Genomic DNA, 18822 nt, shown 5'->3' with positions numbered 1-18822 from the left:
CCTAATCATATCCTTATTCTGTCTATGATGTTTCACCTGTTTTATTTCTCTGCTACTTTTTTCACCTTTTTGTGCACTTTACTCCACTTTCTGCTCTCTCTTGCTCTTTTCTCATTTATTCTCTCCCCTACAATCTATTTCCTTCCTCCCTATCTCTGTTTCATATCTCTATTGCTTGCTGTCAGGGAAAAGTTCCTCACTGAGATTCAGAGTCCCCGCTATGCCCGTCTGAGGGATTGGCACCACGACAGGTCTGCTCGCGCCCTCAATATCAAATCCTGAGCGACATCCTACATGCCATGGAATGCAGAGCCTGCTAGCGATAGCCACACCGCAACGACTACGTGACAAAGACGACGAAGATAGCCGACCGTCCAATGGCAGTTTTTGAAATTCACCTTTCAGACACATGGGGTGAAAAAGAAGTTTTGGGGAAAAAAAGAAAAGCAAACCAAAAATAGAAGAAACATAGCCTAGATGACAAAGCCCAAAGCGGAACCTTGCATACTGAGCCTAAGTGTAAGATCTCCCTCTGAATTTCTGACTTGATGATTGTTGACAACACTGTGGACCACTGTGTCTGCAGACCTATTTTCCATTTCCCACTGCATTACTTGGAGTAAACTGGTGGGAAGGGGGGTCTCAGCAGTGGGAAGCACCTTTCTGTTCGTTATTCTTCTTTGATTGTGAAGTTCAGACCCTCCTTTGATCGCTGTCTGTCTCTCTCACTCTCTCTGCCTGTTTCCATTTATTGAGTTCTTCATCGTTTTAGTTTTCATTTCTGATCCCCTCATCTCGTAGGCTTCTCCAACCATTAAGAAAGAAAAGGAAGATAAATCTGTACTTTTGTTTTTTTTCCTGCTGTCATCAAAAATATAAAACATCTGAAAAAAAGCAGCTCTTGCTTCCCTGTCCTTTCTTCTGTGTTTCTTTTCTTCTTGTTTATTCAGTATTCAAGCTTAAAAGGATACATCTCTTGATATCCAACTTCTCTTACTTCTCTTTCCTTAGCTGAGTCTCAACAATTTCTTTACTTACCTGCTGTACAGAACAAAAATTATTATGCAGAAAAAGGGGTTTCTCGGTATTTATGCAGTTCTGAATTAATGGGGTGCCTTCTCAAAGATCAGGGTTCAAGGTTTACTTTTATTGCCTCAGAGAAAATTGTTGTGCAGTCAGGCATAAAAACAACAAATGGACATACACACATGACGTAATGCACAATCATAAAGTGCAGAGGTACACAGTGAGAAAATGCAGCCCTTTGTCTGTTGCACTTGCCTGAAGTATAAATATCAAAGAGTATTTAAAGCTCAGTGAAAAGACCAACATTGTCATATTTAGAGTAATTGCTGCAGTATAGTGGCCTTTATCAAAGGGAAAATATCTAATGGCAAGTTGCACACAAGACGTTTTGATGGTTAGGCACCATGTATCTGATTTAGATGTTTGAAAAGAAATAACTTTTAGGGATAAAGAAAACTGGAAGCTATTAAAACAACCTTGTCCCTGGACAAGGTACAAAATGTACAGTTGCCTTTACTTGGCCAGGAGAAAAATATAAGATTGTTGCCAGTTACAAGGTGATATTGTCTAATGGTTTGTGACAGAAACATGTGAATGAGAAGTGCTCTGCCTCACATAGTTAGAAGAAATAATAAATTTTATGGCAGCAGGAAACTAGATAGTTGTTGCTATTTTAAAGAAATAAGTAAGTTACATTAAAAAAGGAAAATGGGTATTTTCTTCACACAGAAAACTGAAAATTAAATTACCAATAAGTGTATCCAGACAGCAGGCAGACAGCCTCATCACACACTTATTGTCAAATTTGTCAAGTTAGGAGGAGTCAACCATCAAAATCATGTGAAGAAATATCAGCAGGTAACAGTAATATGATGTGAAACAAACAATGTGTAATAGTTAATTATTAAAAGTGAAAAATATTACTTTTAACACGCCACATATAATGTAGAAAAGAACTGCAGCCTCTAAACATAAGGAACAAGGGATGAAAGGAAGAGCTTGTTGCATACATTAAAATACCTGAGCAGAAAAGACGTGTGCCACCATTGTTTGACATTTTGTCAGTTGTCACATTCAGGTTCTTGCAGAGCTGCATCACTTTTACCTCCTCACTGTGGAGGGTGACACATACGTCAGTGGCTTCTTGCTCTGTCAAAAATCAACAACTGCTCCTTTCTCTGCTGGATGTTGAGCTGCCAACAAACTCCTTTGCTTTCCTCATTGCTCAGGTCGATGCATCCCACAGGAGAGGAAGCCAAAAAAAAAAAACAACAACAAAAAAAAACTGATGTGCAAAGAGTGAACAGGAAATGTCAAGGAACAGTTCTATGGGGTGCTGCTCTGTAGCATGTCCAAATATCTACGTCAAAGGCAAAAAAAAAAAAATCCCCCTCCTGTCTGCGATGCAGGAATTGTGAATTGTGCACCTGCATCACGCTGAGTCTCTCACTGAGCAGAAAGCAGTGAAAATGTCAAGCAAACATGATCCAGGCTGCTCCAGGTGAGAATAAGCCCCTGTAGAGGATGTTCTCCAATTTGCACCTGCAACCTTCACCAGAGTGAGGTGCAGCCAAACAAAACTCTCAAAGGTGTGTGAGAAGTCATTGCCACTGGCCTTGTTGTCATGTAGGGCATCACGGCAAGAGAGTGTAGTCAGGGCTGCTGTGTTGACCAGGATGTTTTTTTGTGAGTTGTTAGGTGGGGTCCCAGAAGGCAGGCTTGCCAGTGTGTGGGTTGGAGGGCAGCTGACCTAGGGTCTGTGTGTCAAACAGGCTGAAACAGGTTTGTTCTGTCCTCTGTTTGACCCGGCCGTCAGAGATCCATCTCACCCAGCCTCCTCGCTTCCTTTCACTCTGTTTTGCTGTAGTTTCTTTCCAAAAATCTCCTGGTATGGTGTGTGTGTGTGTGGGGGGGATGTCGGCATCTTACCTTCCTTAATTTAGAAAGACTTAACTTCCTCTCTCTCAGCAGCCCTGCAAGCCATCTTCTTGCTATTGCAAAGGGATTTAATGTCCTCTTATTATTTAGAGTATGCTGTTTGGAAAATTGCAAACTGTGTTTTATTCTTCTTGCTAGATCGCTCCCAGCTGTAAGTGTATCTTCTCCTGCTTCTGTAACTTCTTGTGTTTAGTTGTTTGGCTACATAAGGAGTATAATTGATAGGCAGACTTAACCTGATACAGGCAATGCTATAGAAGAAGGCCGTTTCAGGGTAATTCATTTCACTTTTTCTTTGCAAATGAGAAGTGATTTCATCATCTTTCATTAATATATTGTAGATGGCACAGTTGATGATGTAAACATGATAGATGCCTAAGGCGGTGTTATATTTTTTTCCCAAGATGAGACGTCTCCAGAGCTCTCTGTCTTGGCTCAGAAGTTGTTTTTCCGTCTCAGTCATGGTTTGAAGATTTTCTGAATATAGTGACGCTTGCTGCGGGTAACAGAACTTTGAAATGTAGAAACAACTCTTTATTTCAACACTTCTGCACATGCAGGCTTCAAGCGAAACTCTTCTGCATCCAAATCTGACAGCATAACGTGTCTGAGTTTCTCGTTCTCTAACTTTGCCTGTGAGTGATGTCAATCAATCCGAGATGTTCGGGTTTCTTATTGCTCTCATTAGAGTAGAAAATATCTTTACCGAATGCACACCATGGTATGTTGTTCAGCATTGATCATTTGAATTACATTGTTTTTGTCTCACAAAGGCTTGTGTAATCATGTAAAATGGCCTGCGATTTAATTAAAATTCTATTAGTGTATTTTCTTTAACATTCACATGAATCTACGACACTTAACCAGCCTGTCTCGCCACAACAGGTGAGAAACCCACGCAATCCTGCTGATACTGATTAATAATAATCATGGTGCTTATGATGATTCACACAGAAGGTTATCGGTGGCCCAACATAATGGAGACAGCCATGGCTGCTGATATCCAAACATGACCTTTTATTGAGTAGTAACCATGGTTACTGAGACGCGTGCGTGCGTGCGCGTGCGTGTGTGTGTGTGTGTGTGTGTGTGTGTGTGTGTGTGTGTGTGTGTGTGTTTGTGTACCTTTTCTAATTAGTCATTTTCTCCCCACAGCCTTGAGCCAACTCCCTCACCTGCCAAGGTCCATGCAGCAGATAAACCAGATGGTGAGTTTCTGCTCCTGCTGATGCGTAAAAAGAACCCCTGCAGCATCCAGTAGAGGTTGTGCTAATAGATTCTTATTAAGTGTCAATACATGAGCATCAGCGGCAACAACTTGACACGCAAAACTGTCACAACATACATCTGGTGGGAGCGTGAATATTACATAAAAGTGTCCCACTCCCGTTGTGAAATTATTCAAAGTCACAGACAAGTTGTTATTTTTTTTTAATGCTGTAATTCCAAAACAAATCACTTTTTTTTTTTTCTTTTTTTTTTCTCCCCCTGGCCTAGAATCCAAGACTGCAGCTGCAGCAGGCAGTTCAGGTCCTTCCAGTCGACCACCGTGGGTCACTGACCCTAATTTCGCCAACCGCTTTCGTCCAGACAAGACCAGCACCATTGTGACCCAGCACCAGCAGCCGGTCCAGCCGACGCCTATGCAGAACCGCAGCTCCATCCTGCAGGCGGCGCAGCAGGCACCCGAAGACAGCGGGAGGACCCCACTATGTGGTGCCTGCAACAAAATCATAAGGTGGGACCGCACCACCACATCTATGGTGACAGTTTGATTCATATTACTGGAAAAAATATTCTACATGTTTGCTCCTTTCAAAGTCCTGTGAGAGAAATTACATTAATTTAAGACAGATAATATACACGATGACAGACTGTATGTCTGCAGCAAACTAAGTCAGTCAGCATAATTAACACAGTTTGGAGACATCTAGTTATCACTTGTAGATAAGCATTATGCTGACTTTGAAATAATTGAAATCTCATTTCACACATTTCACTGATAACAGAGAAACCTTAGTTCTTATTCTGGTCACTATTGCAAGCAAACAGAAGAGCTGTTTTTCAACAAGTGAAGGTACAAAGTTCCTAGTAGAACTAAAACCATGTCTCCAGTTTTTGTTCACATTTCACAAAGGAAACATTTCTATTGGAGCTGTTAAAGTGGAAAATGATGTAGCAGATTTCAATGATGCTTCTGATGTGCTGTTGTGTGTGTGTGTGTGTGTGTGTGTGTGTGTGTTTTTCAGGGGTCGGTACCTGGTGGCGCTGGGACGTTCTTGGCATCCGGAGGAGTTTACGTGTTCACAGTGTAAAGTGGTCCTGGAAGAGGGGGGCTTCTTCGAGGAGAGAGGGTCTGTCTACTGTACCAAGTGCCATGATAACCGATATGCTCCAAACTGCGCCAAGTGCAAAAAGAAGATTACAGGGGTAAGAGCTGCACTATTGTGTTGAGCAAAATCAAAAGACAAACAAGAAACATGAAAGGATTCTTAACCAGGAGAGACATTTTACACTTGAATATGGCTGTGATTTCTCTGTACAAGAATATATGGATGTAGTCTCCACTATACTTCAGCAACACCAGCTAAGCTGGAAATAAAAAATGTACAACCTTTTCTCCCTTTTGTCAGGAAATCATGCATGCCCTGAAGATGACCTACCATGTTCAGTGTTTCAAGTGTGCAGCCTGCAAGACTCCCATCAGGAACCAAGCCTTTTACATGGAGGAGGGCGAACCCTACTGTGAGAAAGGTGAGAAATTGAACTGTTGCAGTCAACACATACTGTACTCCCTAACTTGACCATTCTAAATAGAAATGTTGCCTATCCTTTTATAACAATTGAAAAATAATTACAAAAATGATAGAAATCTATCTTAAAAGAAAATGGATAGCTCTTTTGGGAAATTTTGGGACAGTACAAAATAGTTAAACACTGTGCTGCATTAAGGACTTGATTCCAGCTTTGACACAAAAACATAAATTAATTGCACCCAGATTTGCTACTTTCATGCTTCATAATAATACCAGCAAGACCATCTGTGGTGTAAAGCAGTGCTTCTAAATAAAATTAAGATGATACATTTGTTAATGTATGTCCACCATTGCTTTACAATGTCATTAATGTGATGTTTATAATCCATTTCCAAACACACTCAACACCTGTAAACTGTCAAATGAGGCCATCACGTGTATCTGGTGGAAAACAATAATAATGTAAAGACACTGGCATTGGTAGCAGTAATTAGTAACCTTATCTCGGTCTTCATCGAATGTTTAGTTTGAATGTCCTTTCACTCAAGGACTGTGTCTTTCTCTCATTCATAATTAACAATACGCTTCCTGTCACACATTCTTGAAGCTTCATAAAAGAGACGAAGGCATCTCCATGGTGAAAAATCCCCTGCTGGAAACGAAGGGAAACATCATATTAATGTGGTTTCTAGAGGAATTGAAGAAAAACTTGGTAGTTAGCAACAGCAGCCGTAGCCACCATGGTTTTTTAACAGAAAATTTAACTGTAAATCTCAATTAAAGGCAGGCAGTATTTAAAGGTAAGGCTTTAGTAGATAATATGAAACACTGGAAAAAGAAAAAGCATGCTCAAAATCCTCTGCAGATTGAGCCTACTGAGAACATCGCAATCCATGTAGACCCCCTGTAACTTCACACATGGATCAAGCCTTACATAGTTGTAGGCACTAGGACCTAAGTCCATGAATGAACCGAAGGGAAACTGACATCCTGCCAGACACCATTAAGTTTGTGATCGAGCTTATTTGATGAAAGACATCATATCTTTTTACTTTAAATGGATGCCATGGCAAGTGCAGTTCAGGGTACATAACAGAAGCTGGGCTACAAAAACAGAAAACTGCAGCCACTGGGTGATTCAGAGGTCTTGCCAAGTGCATTTTGTGATAAAGTTGTTTCATTTAAAAAAAAAAAAAAAAATAGCTCACTGCAGGGTGTCCCCCCTCCAGTGCTTGATTCATTTTCATATTTTTTTATCAAGCTATTTGTAAAACATTGCATTGTTGTATTATTGCTGTGGGGTTTGGCATGGGCCCACATCATGAATCTCTTGGCGCGTACCATAGTCAATCATAAAGTGTGATGTTTTCATCTGCTGTAATCTATTTAGCTCCAGTTTACTTCATACATTTCTCTATTGGATTTTATGAATGGTGTATGCTCTTCTATTATGCTGTAAATGATTTAGCAGGGCGGCGTGCTTCTCTCTCACTACTGAGGCTCCGATGTGGGTCGCTGCTTTATCCAAGGCAAAGCAAGAACCTGAGTACTCATACTCTGAATAATGCCTTTAGCTCTGATAAACATTGTGCTGCCTCAGCATCTTTCAGGGATTGTGCGGCTCTCACCCACTCACTCTTGAGAAGCAGCATTATAACCTGACACTTTCCCCAGAGTCCTTGTGATGAAAGAGACTGGCAAATCCAGTTAAGTATCTGGAGCAATTTCCCCTCATCCTAAACCATGCCTTACACTCTGCTGTTTGCGTTATTTTGTCCATCCATACATTAGTGCCTTTCCAAAGTATCAAATGCTCCAATGAGGAGAAGAGCCAACATTTGGCTTCAAAACAGCTTCATCCATCTTTATTGCCGTCATTCAAGTCCTTAAGTGTGTGTATAGTGGGATATTACTCCTCTTCAAGAGCAAAAGCCTCCAGTTCTTTAAAAGATGAAAGAGGTGGAAACCTATTTCCCACTCTGTGCTCCAGAACATCCTATAAAGGTTATGCAATGTTTACATATGGTGATTGTGGAGGCTATGGAGGATGCTTGACCAGATCTGGAGGATGATAAAAGCGCTTTTGAATTTGTTTTGTTATTTTATTCTTATGGTTCTCTCTCTCTCTATCTCTGCTGCTCACCACCTCTCTCTCTCTCTCTCTCTCTCTCTCTCTCTCTCTCTCTCTCTCTCTCTCTCTCTCTCTCTCTCTCTCTCTCTCTCTCTCTCTCTCTCTCTCTCTCTCTCTCTCTCTCTCTCTCTCTCTCTCTCTCTAGACTATGAGAAGATGTTTGGCACCAAATGCCATGGCTGTGACTTTAAGATTGATGCCGGGGATCGGTTTCTGGAGGCCTTGGGCTACAGCTGGCACGACACTTGCTTCGTCTGTGCTGTAAGTCATTTTGATTGATATGGCTCCCTGTGGGGCTCTCTTTGCCCCATCTCTTCTGGCTGTCCCAGCACAATGCCATCTGAAAAACCTGCCTCCATCTCTGGACCTCAAGCTTTCCCCTCTGTCTCTCTCTTTTACCTTGTCACCCGCAGCCTATCACTCTCTTCATCTCCCTTTCATTCTGTGGCGAAAACTGAAAGTAAATGCACTTAAGTAAATAACATGTACCTGCTCTGGCCAGTAGAAAACTGTGCAAATTCACATCTGCAATGTTAAGGTCTGATATCTGCTCTGCCCTGGTTTCTCAATCTGTCACTCTCTGTCTGTCTCCTTTCATCTTTAAAGCTCTGCCAAATCAACCTGGAGGGGAAGACGTTCTACTCGAAGAAGGATAAGCCCCTGTGCAAAGGCCATGCCTTTGCTCCAGTGTGAGAGCGAGCTTCGTCTTCGGAGGAAGGAACACCTCTCTCTCTCCCTCCTCTTTTACCTGCTTCGCCCTCCTGCCCACTCGTACACACTCTACATCTCTAGTTTGCCAACCACACACCTAGTTAAACTCGGCCTCTTTTTTTTTTCTGTCATGCTGACTTTGTTTCTATATTTGTTGACTTTATGTACTATTACTTTACTGTGCTGACAGGACAGTTCAAATGTTACCGCCTCTAACACCAAATGCTGTGTTGTATAACTGGAGGTAGTCAAGGAATTATTTCATGTCGTCACTAACTTGCTGACTTTTCAAGTGGACATTAAAAATGCAGCTCGTCTAGCTTTAATTGTAGTTGTAAGTGAAAAATTCTCACGACTCTACTAATCTTCTCCTTGTTCAGTCTGAAGTAAGATCAAGTTAGTATCTTCCAAGTTGGAGGATTCATTTAGCCCCTAATAATCTCACATATTGCAGTAATGATCTGCCACTACTCCTGTACTAAGTGCAGAGAAGTGATGGCCCCATTCAGGACTCTGGCCCACTCAGTCACTCTTACTGCAGTGCCTATTAATGTAATGGTGGTCCAGTCAAGCAGAAAAGGGGGTGTCCCATTTCTGCTTGACTGGACCCCTGCACTTAGGCTCTGGAAAATCAGAGCACATACTGCAGTTAACTGTAATTTTGTGTCCGTTAATAGTCACACATGTGGGTGACAGACAAAGTGCTGTTAATGTTTTTAAATGTTTCGCACTTCTAAGGTAAGGCGATTTGTCAAAGCTTTGAAATTATCATTTATTGGACATTTTAATGTAAGAAAAAAAACACATAAGGTGATTTTGTCCCTCATGTTACTATAATGTTGTGATTGTTCCGTAGATTACTTTCAAGTCATGGTTAAATATGTATTTATATTGCTTGAGAATGGACCTGTAAGTGTTGTTTTTATAGCTGCTGTATATTTCAAATAAAATGAATTAGTAATGCCACTCACTGGGGCAGATCGCCGGGCTGAAGTGTTTTGAGGTGAACTCATCTGTAAGACTTTCTGTTGACTGGTATTTTGCTCTCCCCAACAACAGGACAATGGACTGTCTAATGTTTTGCTTTGTTTTACAATAAGTACTTTACGCAAACAGCTTTGCTGCTGTAACAACGACCCTAGTGAATCCCTACAATATTCTCAGTGTAGAAATAAGTAATTTTACAATAGCCATTTAATCATTAAAATAGTCTGAATTAAGTTTTTTAAATTTATTTATTTTACTCCAAATGTTAAATGTTAGCCATGTTTAACAAATAGTTCTAGCTCCTAAAAATAAGGGGTCCTAACTTTAGGACATCTTTCAAAGTTATTCATCAACCCAAACGTGCACTCTTCAAATCTCCCTTTGTCCAACAGTTCATGAGCACATTAAATAATCACCAGCAACAATAAATACATCAATAAAGTAAAAACTGTTAAAAGAAGTTGTGGTTTTAGAGGGTGATGCGTGGTGGACAGGCAACCAGCAGAGATGCTCCACCGATGTGCTGTTTTGTCAAGAAATAGTTGTACTGTAACTTACTACCTCCAGAATCACAAATAATCATTTTTACCTTTTGTTTATGTACAGATTAAACCACCAATGTGATATAACGTGTTATTTAGTGAGCTTTAGGTGCTGGTAGGCAGATTTTATTTTTGAACTTTAAAGAAAGCCAGGCTAGCTGTTTGACACTCCAGGCTTTATGCTAATCGCGTCAACCTTTTCATCAAACTCACCAAAAAAAGTGATTAACCGTATATAAGTGTCAAACTATTTTTTTAAACTACAAATTTTATAGTCAGAGTGATGAGTCTTTGAAGGTGGACAATATAAAACAAGCCTATAACATTTAGTAGTACATGTATGGTTCTTTTTTTAAATTAATTGATAAGCAGCACAAGTTAATGTTTCAAGTAAAAAGATCCAGTCCTTGATTTAACAATATATAATTTATTTACAACAATTTCAGGTTGAATTACTATACATACCTTTCTGAAATGTCATAGAGATATATATATATATATATATATATACATAAGGCCAAGTAAATACTTGAAAGCACTTAGAAACGAATTTCCAAAATTCTACCCACAAATCCATATCATTGTCCAAAAAGTACAGAAAATCTCCTTTAGCAGAAGTTTTTCCATTGCCACAAAAGTTTTGACAACAATTTACATTGACGATAAGGAACACAAAAAGGTTAAAAACAAAACAAAAGGATTATACAATTGCATAAGCGCTGTGGCATGTAATAAATACAGCATTTTTGACTTGCAGAAAGGCAAGAAACATTGAATCAAGAAACTCAATAGAAAAACCATTCACAAGTACAGAAGTCTATTGTTCTTAGTTCAAAAAGAAAATGCTTCAGTCAGAGTGACAGGGAGGTATGCACACACCCAGTTTCTCACTCACACACACACATTCACAAACACACACACAAGTCCTTGACACTGAATAAGTAGTAATGAGTGACACAAAGTACAGCCGTGAGATGTAACAAATTTCCCTCATAACTCAGGGTAGCCTTTATGTATGTATGTATGTTACTGACACAAGTCTTACACAGAACTATCAGGCGCAGATTTGACCATGAACCGGACTGTCTTCATCTCACACACACAGTAATTGCAGATTTGTTAGAGTTGTTGGACAAGTTAGATGTGAAGATAGATGGTGAACATCCTGGCGGCTGGTGAATTACATTACTGAAATGTGCTTAGACAACACATCCAAGACAATGACAGAGGTGATAAAAAATATCGCACACAGTCTTGACTGTACAACTGCCATGGCTCTTCTAAACGTGCTGTGTTAACACTGGCTTGTCGGTGACCAAGAACTGATGTCCTCTTTCTCCGATTAGCCTCCACACAGTCCCAGTGTAGTGATTCACTAAGCATTAGTGACTATTTCCACTTTGTATTTAAATGCTTACAGTTAGAGAAATAATCAGGTAGACATATGCAGAGTAAGGACGAACAAAATATGTATAGAAACTTCCTGTAAAACAGTCTCTAAACCCTTAACACTGCAAAAAGTCTTCACTGCTAGATCGCCAAAGAACAGTATATAGGCAAACACGTCACGGTTTAGACTTGACAATTGCTGCGCCAGTTAAGTGTCTTTTTTTTGGCTTCATATTAAAATATAATTTACATTTCTTTACAAAGTGATAAAATAAACTGACACATTACTGCTTGAACAAACAGCATTAACTTGCCTCAAAGACAACAGCGAGGAAATGAGAAAGAAATGATTTGGACTTTAAGTCCGCAGTTTAGAACAGACGGCAACTCTGACTTATTCTATAGTAGCTTCAAGTAAAACAATGCTGAAACAATATTGAATGGATACAATATGAGGATGTAGTGGCCTCAAATGATATTCAGAAAACTTTGGTTACCAATTCTGCTGATATACAGTATGCAAAGTGACAGCACACGGCTGGTAGAAAAAGTATTTACATATTACATGTGGCGATGATCCATTTCAACATGAAAAGTTATATTTAAGGTGATATCGCCATTTTGTCAGAAAGGGGCTTGATCCGTGGGTTTCTTAAAGTTAATAAAAAAGGTAATATTTTATTTCATGGCATCTCGACATCAAATAGTACAGGGGTTTGTAAAAACTTGTTGGTCGAGAGGAGGCGTGTTTAATGGGATGAAAAAGAGGCTAAAGAGCTACCAGGTGCTGAGACGCCACACAAAAACAAAGTAACTTCTAACATACTTCCCCCCACTATAAGGAAACATAAATGTACATTCTAAATATCTGACAATCATAAAAGAGGCTCCAGTTAGTGTTAAAGGTTGAAGCCACAGGAGCTGGTAGGATGGGCTGTGCTAGCAGTTTGACTAAGAAGGGATTTAATGAAAAGGGCTCTCTTTACAACTTTAACAGATAACTTCACATGCAACCCTGAGGCAGACGGAGAGAGAACTATGGCTAAGTTGGGATTGCTCACACCTTTTCAAAGGATAATTACTGAACCAGTGGACTTCAAAGATACTCTGTGTATTTTATGTTGCCTGACCTGACAGCTCTGTTAATAAAAAAAAAAAGTTTTAACATGAATTAAAGCAAAGTAGCAAAATATGATAAGCAAGTGCGTAGTTGCAGTTTATAGTTTGTTGCATGAATCTGCTGGATAATTTTTGCCATCCTGGCTAGAAATAAAATAGAAAAAACCCTTTCAAAGCATCTTTTGTGAGCAAAGGCGTGACATTATGAATAAGCCACTCTTAACTTTCTCTGAGAGACAGGCGTTTCTCTGATGTGGAAATACTGTTTGTCACACAGCAAATATAGAATTCCCATCAACATTGCTTTATGAATTATAAAAACAAAGATGCACAATGTGCACAACGTAATCTGGTGACGAGTTTAAAGAATTTGTAGGCAGATTTCCTGTGGGAAAGTGCTTTTCATTATTCATATGGGATACGAACCCTTTTGGCCATGCTTTTATGTTTAACATCCTCTCTGCTACAGAATTAATGTAATCGGGGGAAAATGTCATTTTAGAAATGAGTTTTGACGACATTCAGTGTTCACATATATGCAGCTGGAACGCCTTTCGACCCTATGGCTCCTTCATTAGCTGTGGAATTTGAAACAGAAAAACGCCACAGTGAACGATTGGGGGCAATATAAGACGTGAAATATACTGGACGGATCAAAATCACAGGCTTTAAATAGAAATGGCTTCTGAAATATGACTTTTAGTGAAGATATTACTCACTCCTCCCTCAAAAAAGTAAAAAAAATAACCCAAACCACACATATATTGATTTAGAAGCAGGAAAGCTGTGAAGCGTCTCACTGGATCAAGATGTCAAGATGTTACATTCACAGTAGTGATACCGGCTGGACTAAAAAACACACAAACAAGATGAGACGGGTTTTTGGGCCTCTGAAATACAATCTATTTTAAACCTGCAAGTCCAGGATGTGCTACAAGCCGTCTGTGTGTGAGTTTTAAAGAAACGGCTAATGACACGTATGACACACACATCTATAGAGTGTCACTGGGTTTGGGAGGGGACGTTCGTAGACCCTGATGACCTTGTTATTAATGTGTTCAGCGTCATATAACGAACCTGCCAATTGCATATGTCGCATGTTTAACCTGAAGTGACTGGCACCTTTTGTCACATCCCGTTTATTTAATATGTCATCCATCACTTTTTAATCTAAGTTCAAAAATGATTCATTGAATTTGCTATATTGGCCATTAGTATTAGCATTACATTTGCATATTGCTCCTTATTAGCCATAACTGGCCTATTTATATAAAAAGGCATGAAGTTCATTTAATGTTATCTTTAAAGTAGAACCAGGGTGTGGACTAATTTAACCTAATCCTTGATGGAAAATAATGGGTATTTTCTTTACTGAGTTCATGAATACATTTCCCCATACACCCAAACTCTACCTTTCCCTCATTTGGTCTGTCATTTAAAGATTTTTACTCTGTTCGATGGGAAATAGGGACTCAATCCTACATAAACCCTTTATTATCTTCTGAAGTGAAGAAGAGGGACATTGGGACAGCTCTGCTATTCGATTCCTGCTGCAGTCAGTTGTTTTTCTTTTTGTGTTGTTGTGTTCTGTACTTTTCCTCTGCACCAGTCTCTCCCCCTTTTCTGGGTTAGCACTCGCCATCAGAGACCAGGAATATCATGGCTTCCTGTTTGCCAATGTCGGCCATGACCGTGGCCAGCTGGTTGATGTTGCCGCTGTGGAAATGTTGTGCCTCCCACAGGTCCAGGATCACAGAGGTTGGGCTCGCTTTGGATGCAAAGAAACTCATGTGTCTGCAGAGGGGAGCAGAGAAGAACAGAAAAATAACAGTGAGGGAAACAATGAGACATTTTTGTTAAATCAAGCGATGTGCACAAATCAAAAGGACAGTCTCGCATTTGCTCTGCACCAACGGAGTCTTAGGAAAACCTTTTCAGCCAGTATTTTATTGTACTACTGCTTCTTGTAACTCTGTCAATGTCAAGTTTTATTGTGTGTTATATTGCTACATCCTGATATGCTGTGTTGGAGCACTAAGTAAAAAAATGATAAAAGGTATAAGAACACAGTCTAGCTCTTGAAACTGCCATCAAATACAGAATCTAGCAATTTTCATTTGAAGCTTAACAGCATAAGCCTCATTCCTCTTTATTTGATGTTGAAATTGGCCCTAAATCCCATATAGTAAATCCTATATGGACTTTCACAGTTAAGTCGGAAGTGACCTTTTCCATTTTAGGAGCAGAACCTTTACGATCAAACCCAATCAATGACAACAAAGCAGTGGCCCCAGCCAGCTGTATATTTGATGTTGAGTGGGACCTGATCCCCGCGGTACCCAAAGATGCTTGTTTGATTTAATGGCCTTTTTCTGTTCTCCAAATATCTGGGGCCTTAACTGTTATGTAGAGCACACATGGCATTAAAAAAAAAAAAAAAAAAAGAGAGAACAGCGTAAACTCTCGGCACAAACGGGGGTTGTGCTGTGTGAGTGTTTTTTACCGAGTGGGAGGGGGTGAGACAGGAAGCCCAAAACGCCACCAAGTCATTTTCACCTTGAGAAAGGTCAGACAGAGTCTATTACTTCCTCGTATCTTCTGTTTGTCCAGTGAAGCAGTCTGTGATGGTTATAAACATGCGGCTGCTTTGGCAGAACACAAGAACTGACAACACAGTGTCGCTCTGCTATTTAGAGTCAGTTGAATTTTATAGCGCACACAGCCTTCCCTCTGCGTCGGAAGAACACGACAAAAAGAAGCGTTGGTCAAAAAATTGTCTGGGAACAAACCTCTCTGTCATTATTCAGATAAAAAAGGCAGAGCTTAGTGTCCGATGTGTCAGCCCTGCTTATTCACCTCGCTGTGTGAAACACGAGCTTATCTTGTATGGCTCAGACGCAGCCGTTTGCACAGTCTTGGGAGAGAAAGATCAAATAAAAGGTTCTTGGCATTTTAAGTTTTATTGATCGGTCCCGTTCCGCTCAGTCTGAACACTTTACACACACAGAAACAAACGCAGAAATACAGCATGACAGAATGCCAAGGAGCTGCTGCCTTCTCAGGAAAACACGTTGTTAAGTACAGATCAAACAACAGAGAGGTTGTTCCTTCCTCAGGCCTAAATGAGAATTGATTATGTTGAGCAAAACATTGCTAGTTAAACCTGTAGTGCATCAATTCAATTTGTGATTAATTGTGGCAAATAAAGTTTGATTGGACAAATTAAGTGTACCTATTTGATTTCATTACGAGGTAGAAATTAAATTGGAGGATAAGGGATCAATGCCTGGCTCCTTTCTGCTACAGGTACTCCAGTGATAAAGTACAGTAACTGTGAGAACAAACTGTCTGATGTCGGCACAGATCCAAACCTACTCCATCTCTTTTTGCCGCTTATGGGCAGCTAGCTTGCTACCTTTCCAATTACAACTGTTAAGCATAATGTAGCAGGTACAAGTTTAGCTGCAGACTTTAAGCTGCTTACCTGTTCCTGAGGAAAAAAAGGAAGAAGGGGGTCGTGTTTTCTTACAGAAATGATAGCTGTATCCATCAAGTCCACATTAATCCTATAATGTTAGCTGTGTCAAAGGAGGATTAGTTTGCTAAGGCAGAACCTTGTTTACCTAAACTTTAGGAAAAACACTTGACTGCGGTGATGCACTTTTACACTTATTCTGTGCAATTACTTAAATTTCTTAGTTACGTGTTAATCTCTACATTAGTATGACCCTTCACAATCAGTGTGATTGCATGTTCATTATTTTAAACAAGCGGTGTTCGAGTATTGTACATAAACTGCTGTGCAGCCTCTATCCTCAAGGGGTTTGAATTGCATTTCTTGAGAGCCTTTGTGTAAGCTGCCTGTTCTGGTGCGCTCCGACGATCAGTGATCAGATAAGGCATTACGGTATTGTGCAGTTGGTATTTACCTCTCAAGTTTAAGTCTTTGTGCTAGCATTCTCCAGTCGGCTCCGTTGGGACAGGGGGCATCCAGGCTGCTGCAGATCTTCTGCCTGATGAGGTACGGGATCTGAAAGGCGCTGGGGCCTGCCAGAGCTGTGGCATTACTGTCCATTAACAGAAACTCAGAGTCCACAGCTCGGGTGTCCTGGTAGGAATGATAGCCATGAAAACACAGCCTTCAGAAAACAAACCTTTTTCTCAGCACAGCATTAAAAAATTCCCTCATGACTTATGAAAACGTTGAATGCATAATCAATTGCTGGTTGTAAGCGAGTAGTTATGCTGAACGTTACCTTGGCAATGTTAAAGTCGAGGCTAAAGCTCTGTCCCTCCCCCTCCACCTGCCACACACACAGCTGGCAGGTGAGCTCACAGGTGCTGAGGCTGAGCCGCTCCAGAGTGAACGTGCAGTGCAGGTACCGCTGGGAGCCGTTCCAGATGTGGTAGAACGGGATCTCCTGCAGAAAAAACACGCAGCACACACAAACGGCAACGCAGCGGCACAGTCAGAACTGCATGTCTGAAACACAGCATAACAGGACCGCCTGCCTAGAATACACTGAGATCATCATTAATTACACTGACATAAGCTGCCATCATTAGGTGAAAATGGCTAAATATATCTGAGGCAGCAGACTGACAACATTCGGGTAAGTTAAAGGGAAATAATGTGAGTTAATAGCTGTCTGACTGTCTGAGTTGATAACAGAAGCATAACACACCATATCTGTATCTCTGGCATGAGAAACATTTTCTATTTGTCCATTATTTTTCAGTTGATTCAGCCTCTCTTTGCAGGTATGTACTGCATGTGCATTTCTGCTCAGAGCTACAAATGATGCTGATAGTGTCCAAGCGGAAACATCACAGCTCTACTTTAAATCTAAAACACATCATGTGACGTAGCGATGCGAACAGTGTATGTATGCATAATAGCTTTGAGTAGTACCGCTGTACAGCACTAGCTTCTGTCTGGCAAACAGCTACCAGGGAGTGTTTGGTAGAATTGATTCAAGGCTTACAATTTCTACATCTTTCTCTCTGTTGCTCCATATTCATGCATCATTTGCATATCCCAGGAGAAGCAGAGAGGTAACTGAAAAACAAAAACAAAAAACAGGGCACACTAACTCCTTACTTCACCCTGGGTTCAACAGCTGACAAGAACTCCGCTTGAGTGAAGTGGAGCTGCAGTACATGCTGCTAGCCAAACAGGGGCACTGTTACCCAGGCAGACAGATGATGGAGGGAGCCGGGTGAAACGCACAAAAGTCTTCACGGGGCCCCAGGGAGACTAAAGGCCTTTTTTGACCGCACTGCTGAGAGGGGAATAACACTTCCAAATGAACAGGCACAGTCCAGAGAAATAAGCCTCTGTTCTGGGTGCATTGTTGCTGCCGCTGCTTGCTTGGCGCAGCCTGTGTGTTCTCTTTGGGGACCTGGTGCTCAGTGCTTACATAGTTACAGCCAGAACATTTTCTAGTCCTCTTTGAACAGACCTCATGTCTCTGTTGCCGGGCTGCAGTGCAGTGGGCCACGCAGGTGTTGGGAGTGCAGCAGAGGTGGAGAGATTCCAAGAAGTTCCAGACATTTACATACTGCTCTATATTTCATCTGTGCTCCCTTTGAGAGAGCGGCAGCTAGGATAATCAATCAGCTTGCAGCTCTGGGTTAGTGCACACAACCCAGCTCCAATATGCACACGTATGCACCTCATGCAGAAGCGAAAGCTGACAAAAACATGCGCACAATGGACAGGGGTGCACACACACCCAAAAGGTTCCCCCGACTCCAATAAATGACTTAAAGTTGCAAGCAGTGCCAAGAAAGGAAAGGTTATTGGACAGAGGAGTCCTGCAGTAACAGACTGAAAAACTCTCCTTTGTGTGAATCTTTAAAGTGATCAGCTGAAGCCAAACCAAAACATACTTAATTAAACCAACTAAAATTAAAACAACTTTCCAGAGAGCCGACTAGACCATGAACCCTAATTAACAATAAAAAGTTGCTCCTGAAGAACTTTTGATTACTCAGTAACATCGCTTTTGCCGACACGTACTCCATTCTTCTTTAATTTCTTTGGATGGCTAATTTAAAATAACTCGAGACAACATGGATTTTAAATTGAGTGTACAAACACATTAGAAAGCCCTATAACTGCTGACACGCAAATCTGACAGATTCAGCCAGGCACTTATATTACATCTCCCTGCTCCCTCTCTGATCTGGAGTGACTCCCTGCCCCTGCAGCCGCCCAACA

The 18822-nt window shown here is 40.8% G+C and overlaps 2 protein-coding genes across 11 annotated transcripts in view; one reads left to right on the top strand and one right to left on the bottom strand.

Annotated features, from left to right (window-relative positions):
- pdlim7 (PDZ and LIM domain 7) overlaps positions 1 to 9528 on the top strand; it is a 31356-nt gene extending 21828 nt beyond the window's left edge. For 5 of the 7 annotated variants that reach the window (XM_044206285.1, XM_044206286.1, XM_044206281.1 and 2 more), the window contains 6 exons: positions 4120 to 4172; positions 4456 to 4702; positions 5214 to 5394; positions 5598 to 5718; positions 7997 to 8112; positions 8458 to 9528. In XM_044206285.1, coding sequence (XP_044062220.1) covers positions 4120 to 4172; positions 4456 to 4702; positions 5214 to 5394; positions 5598 to 5718; positions 7997 to 8112; positions 8458 to 8544 — 805 coding nt within the window. In that variant the 3' untranslated portion in view covers positions 8545 to 9528. The remainder of the gene's footprint in view (positions 1 to 4119; positions 4173 to 4455; positions 4703 to 5213; positions 5395 to 5597; positions 5719 to 7996; positions 8113 to 8457) is intronic. The other 2 variants (XM_044206282.1, XM_044206287.1) reach the window with 1 other exon arrangement.
- Positions 9529 to 10498: 970 nt separating this feature from the next.
- unc5a (unc-5 netrin receptor A) overlaps positions 10499 to 18822 on the bottom strand; it is a 131173-nt gene continuing 122849 nt past the window's right edge. For all 4 annotated transcript variants that reach the window (XM_044206275.1, XM_044206276.1, XM_044206277.1 and 1 more), the window contains 3 exons: positions 16856 to 17020; positions 16529 to 16707; positions 10499 to 14393 (listed from right to left, as the gene is read on the bottom strand). In XM_044206275.1, coding sequence (XP_044062210.1) covers positions 14228 to 14393; positions 16529 to 16707; positions 16856 to 17020 — 510 coding nt within the window. In that variant the 3' untranslated portion in view covers positions 10499 to 14227. The remainder of the gene's footprint in view (positions 14394 to 16528; positions 16708 to 16855; positions 17021 to 18822) is intronic.

This window comes from Siniperca chuatsi, linkage group LG8 (genome assembly GCF_020085105.1).
Source record: "Siniperca chuatsi isolate FFG_IHB_CAS linkage group LG8, ASM2008510v1, whole genome shotgun sequence".
NCBI classification, from domain to species: domain Eukaryota; kingdom Metazoa; phylum Chordata; class Actinopteri; order Centrarchiformes; family Sinipercidae; genus Siniperca; species Siniperca chuatsi.
This window is presented reverse-complemented; position numbering and strand designations above follow the sequence as displayed.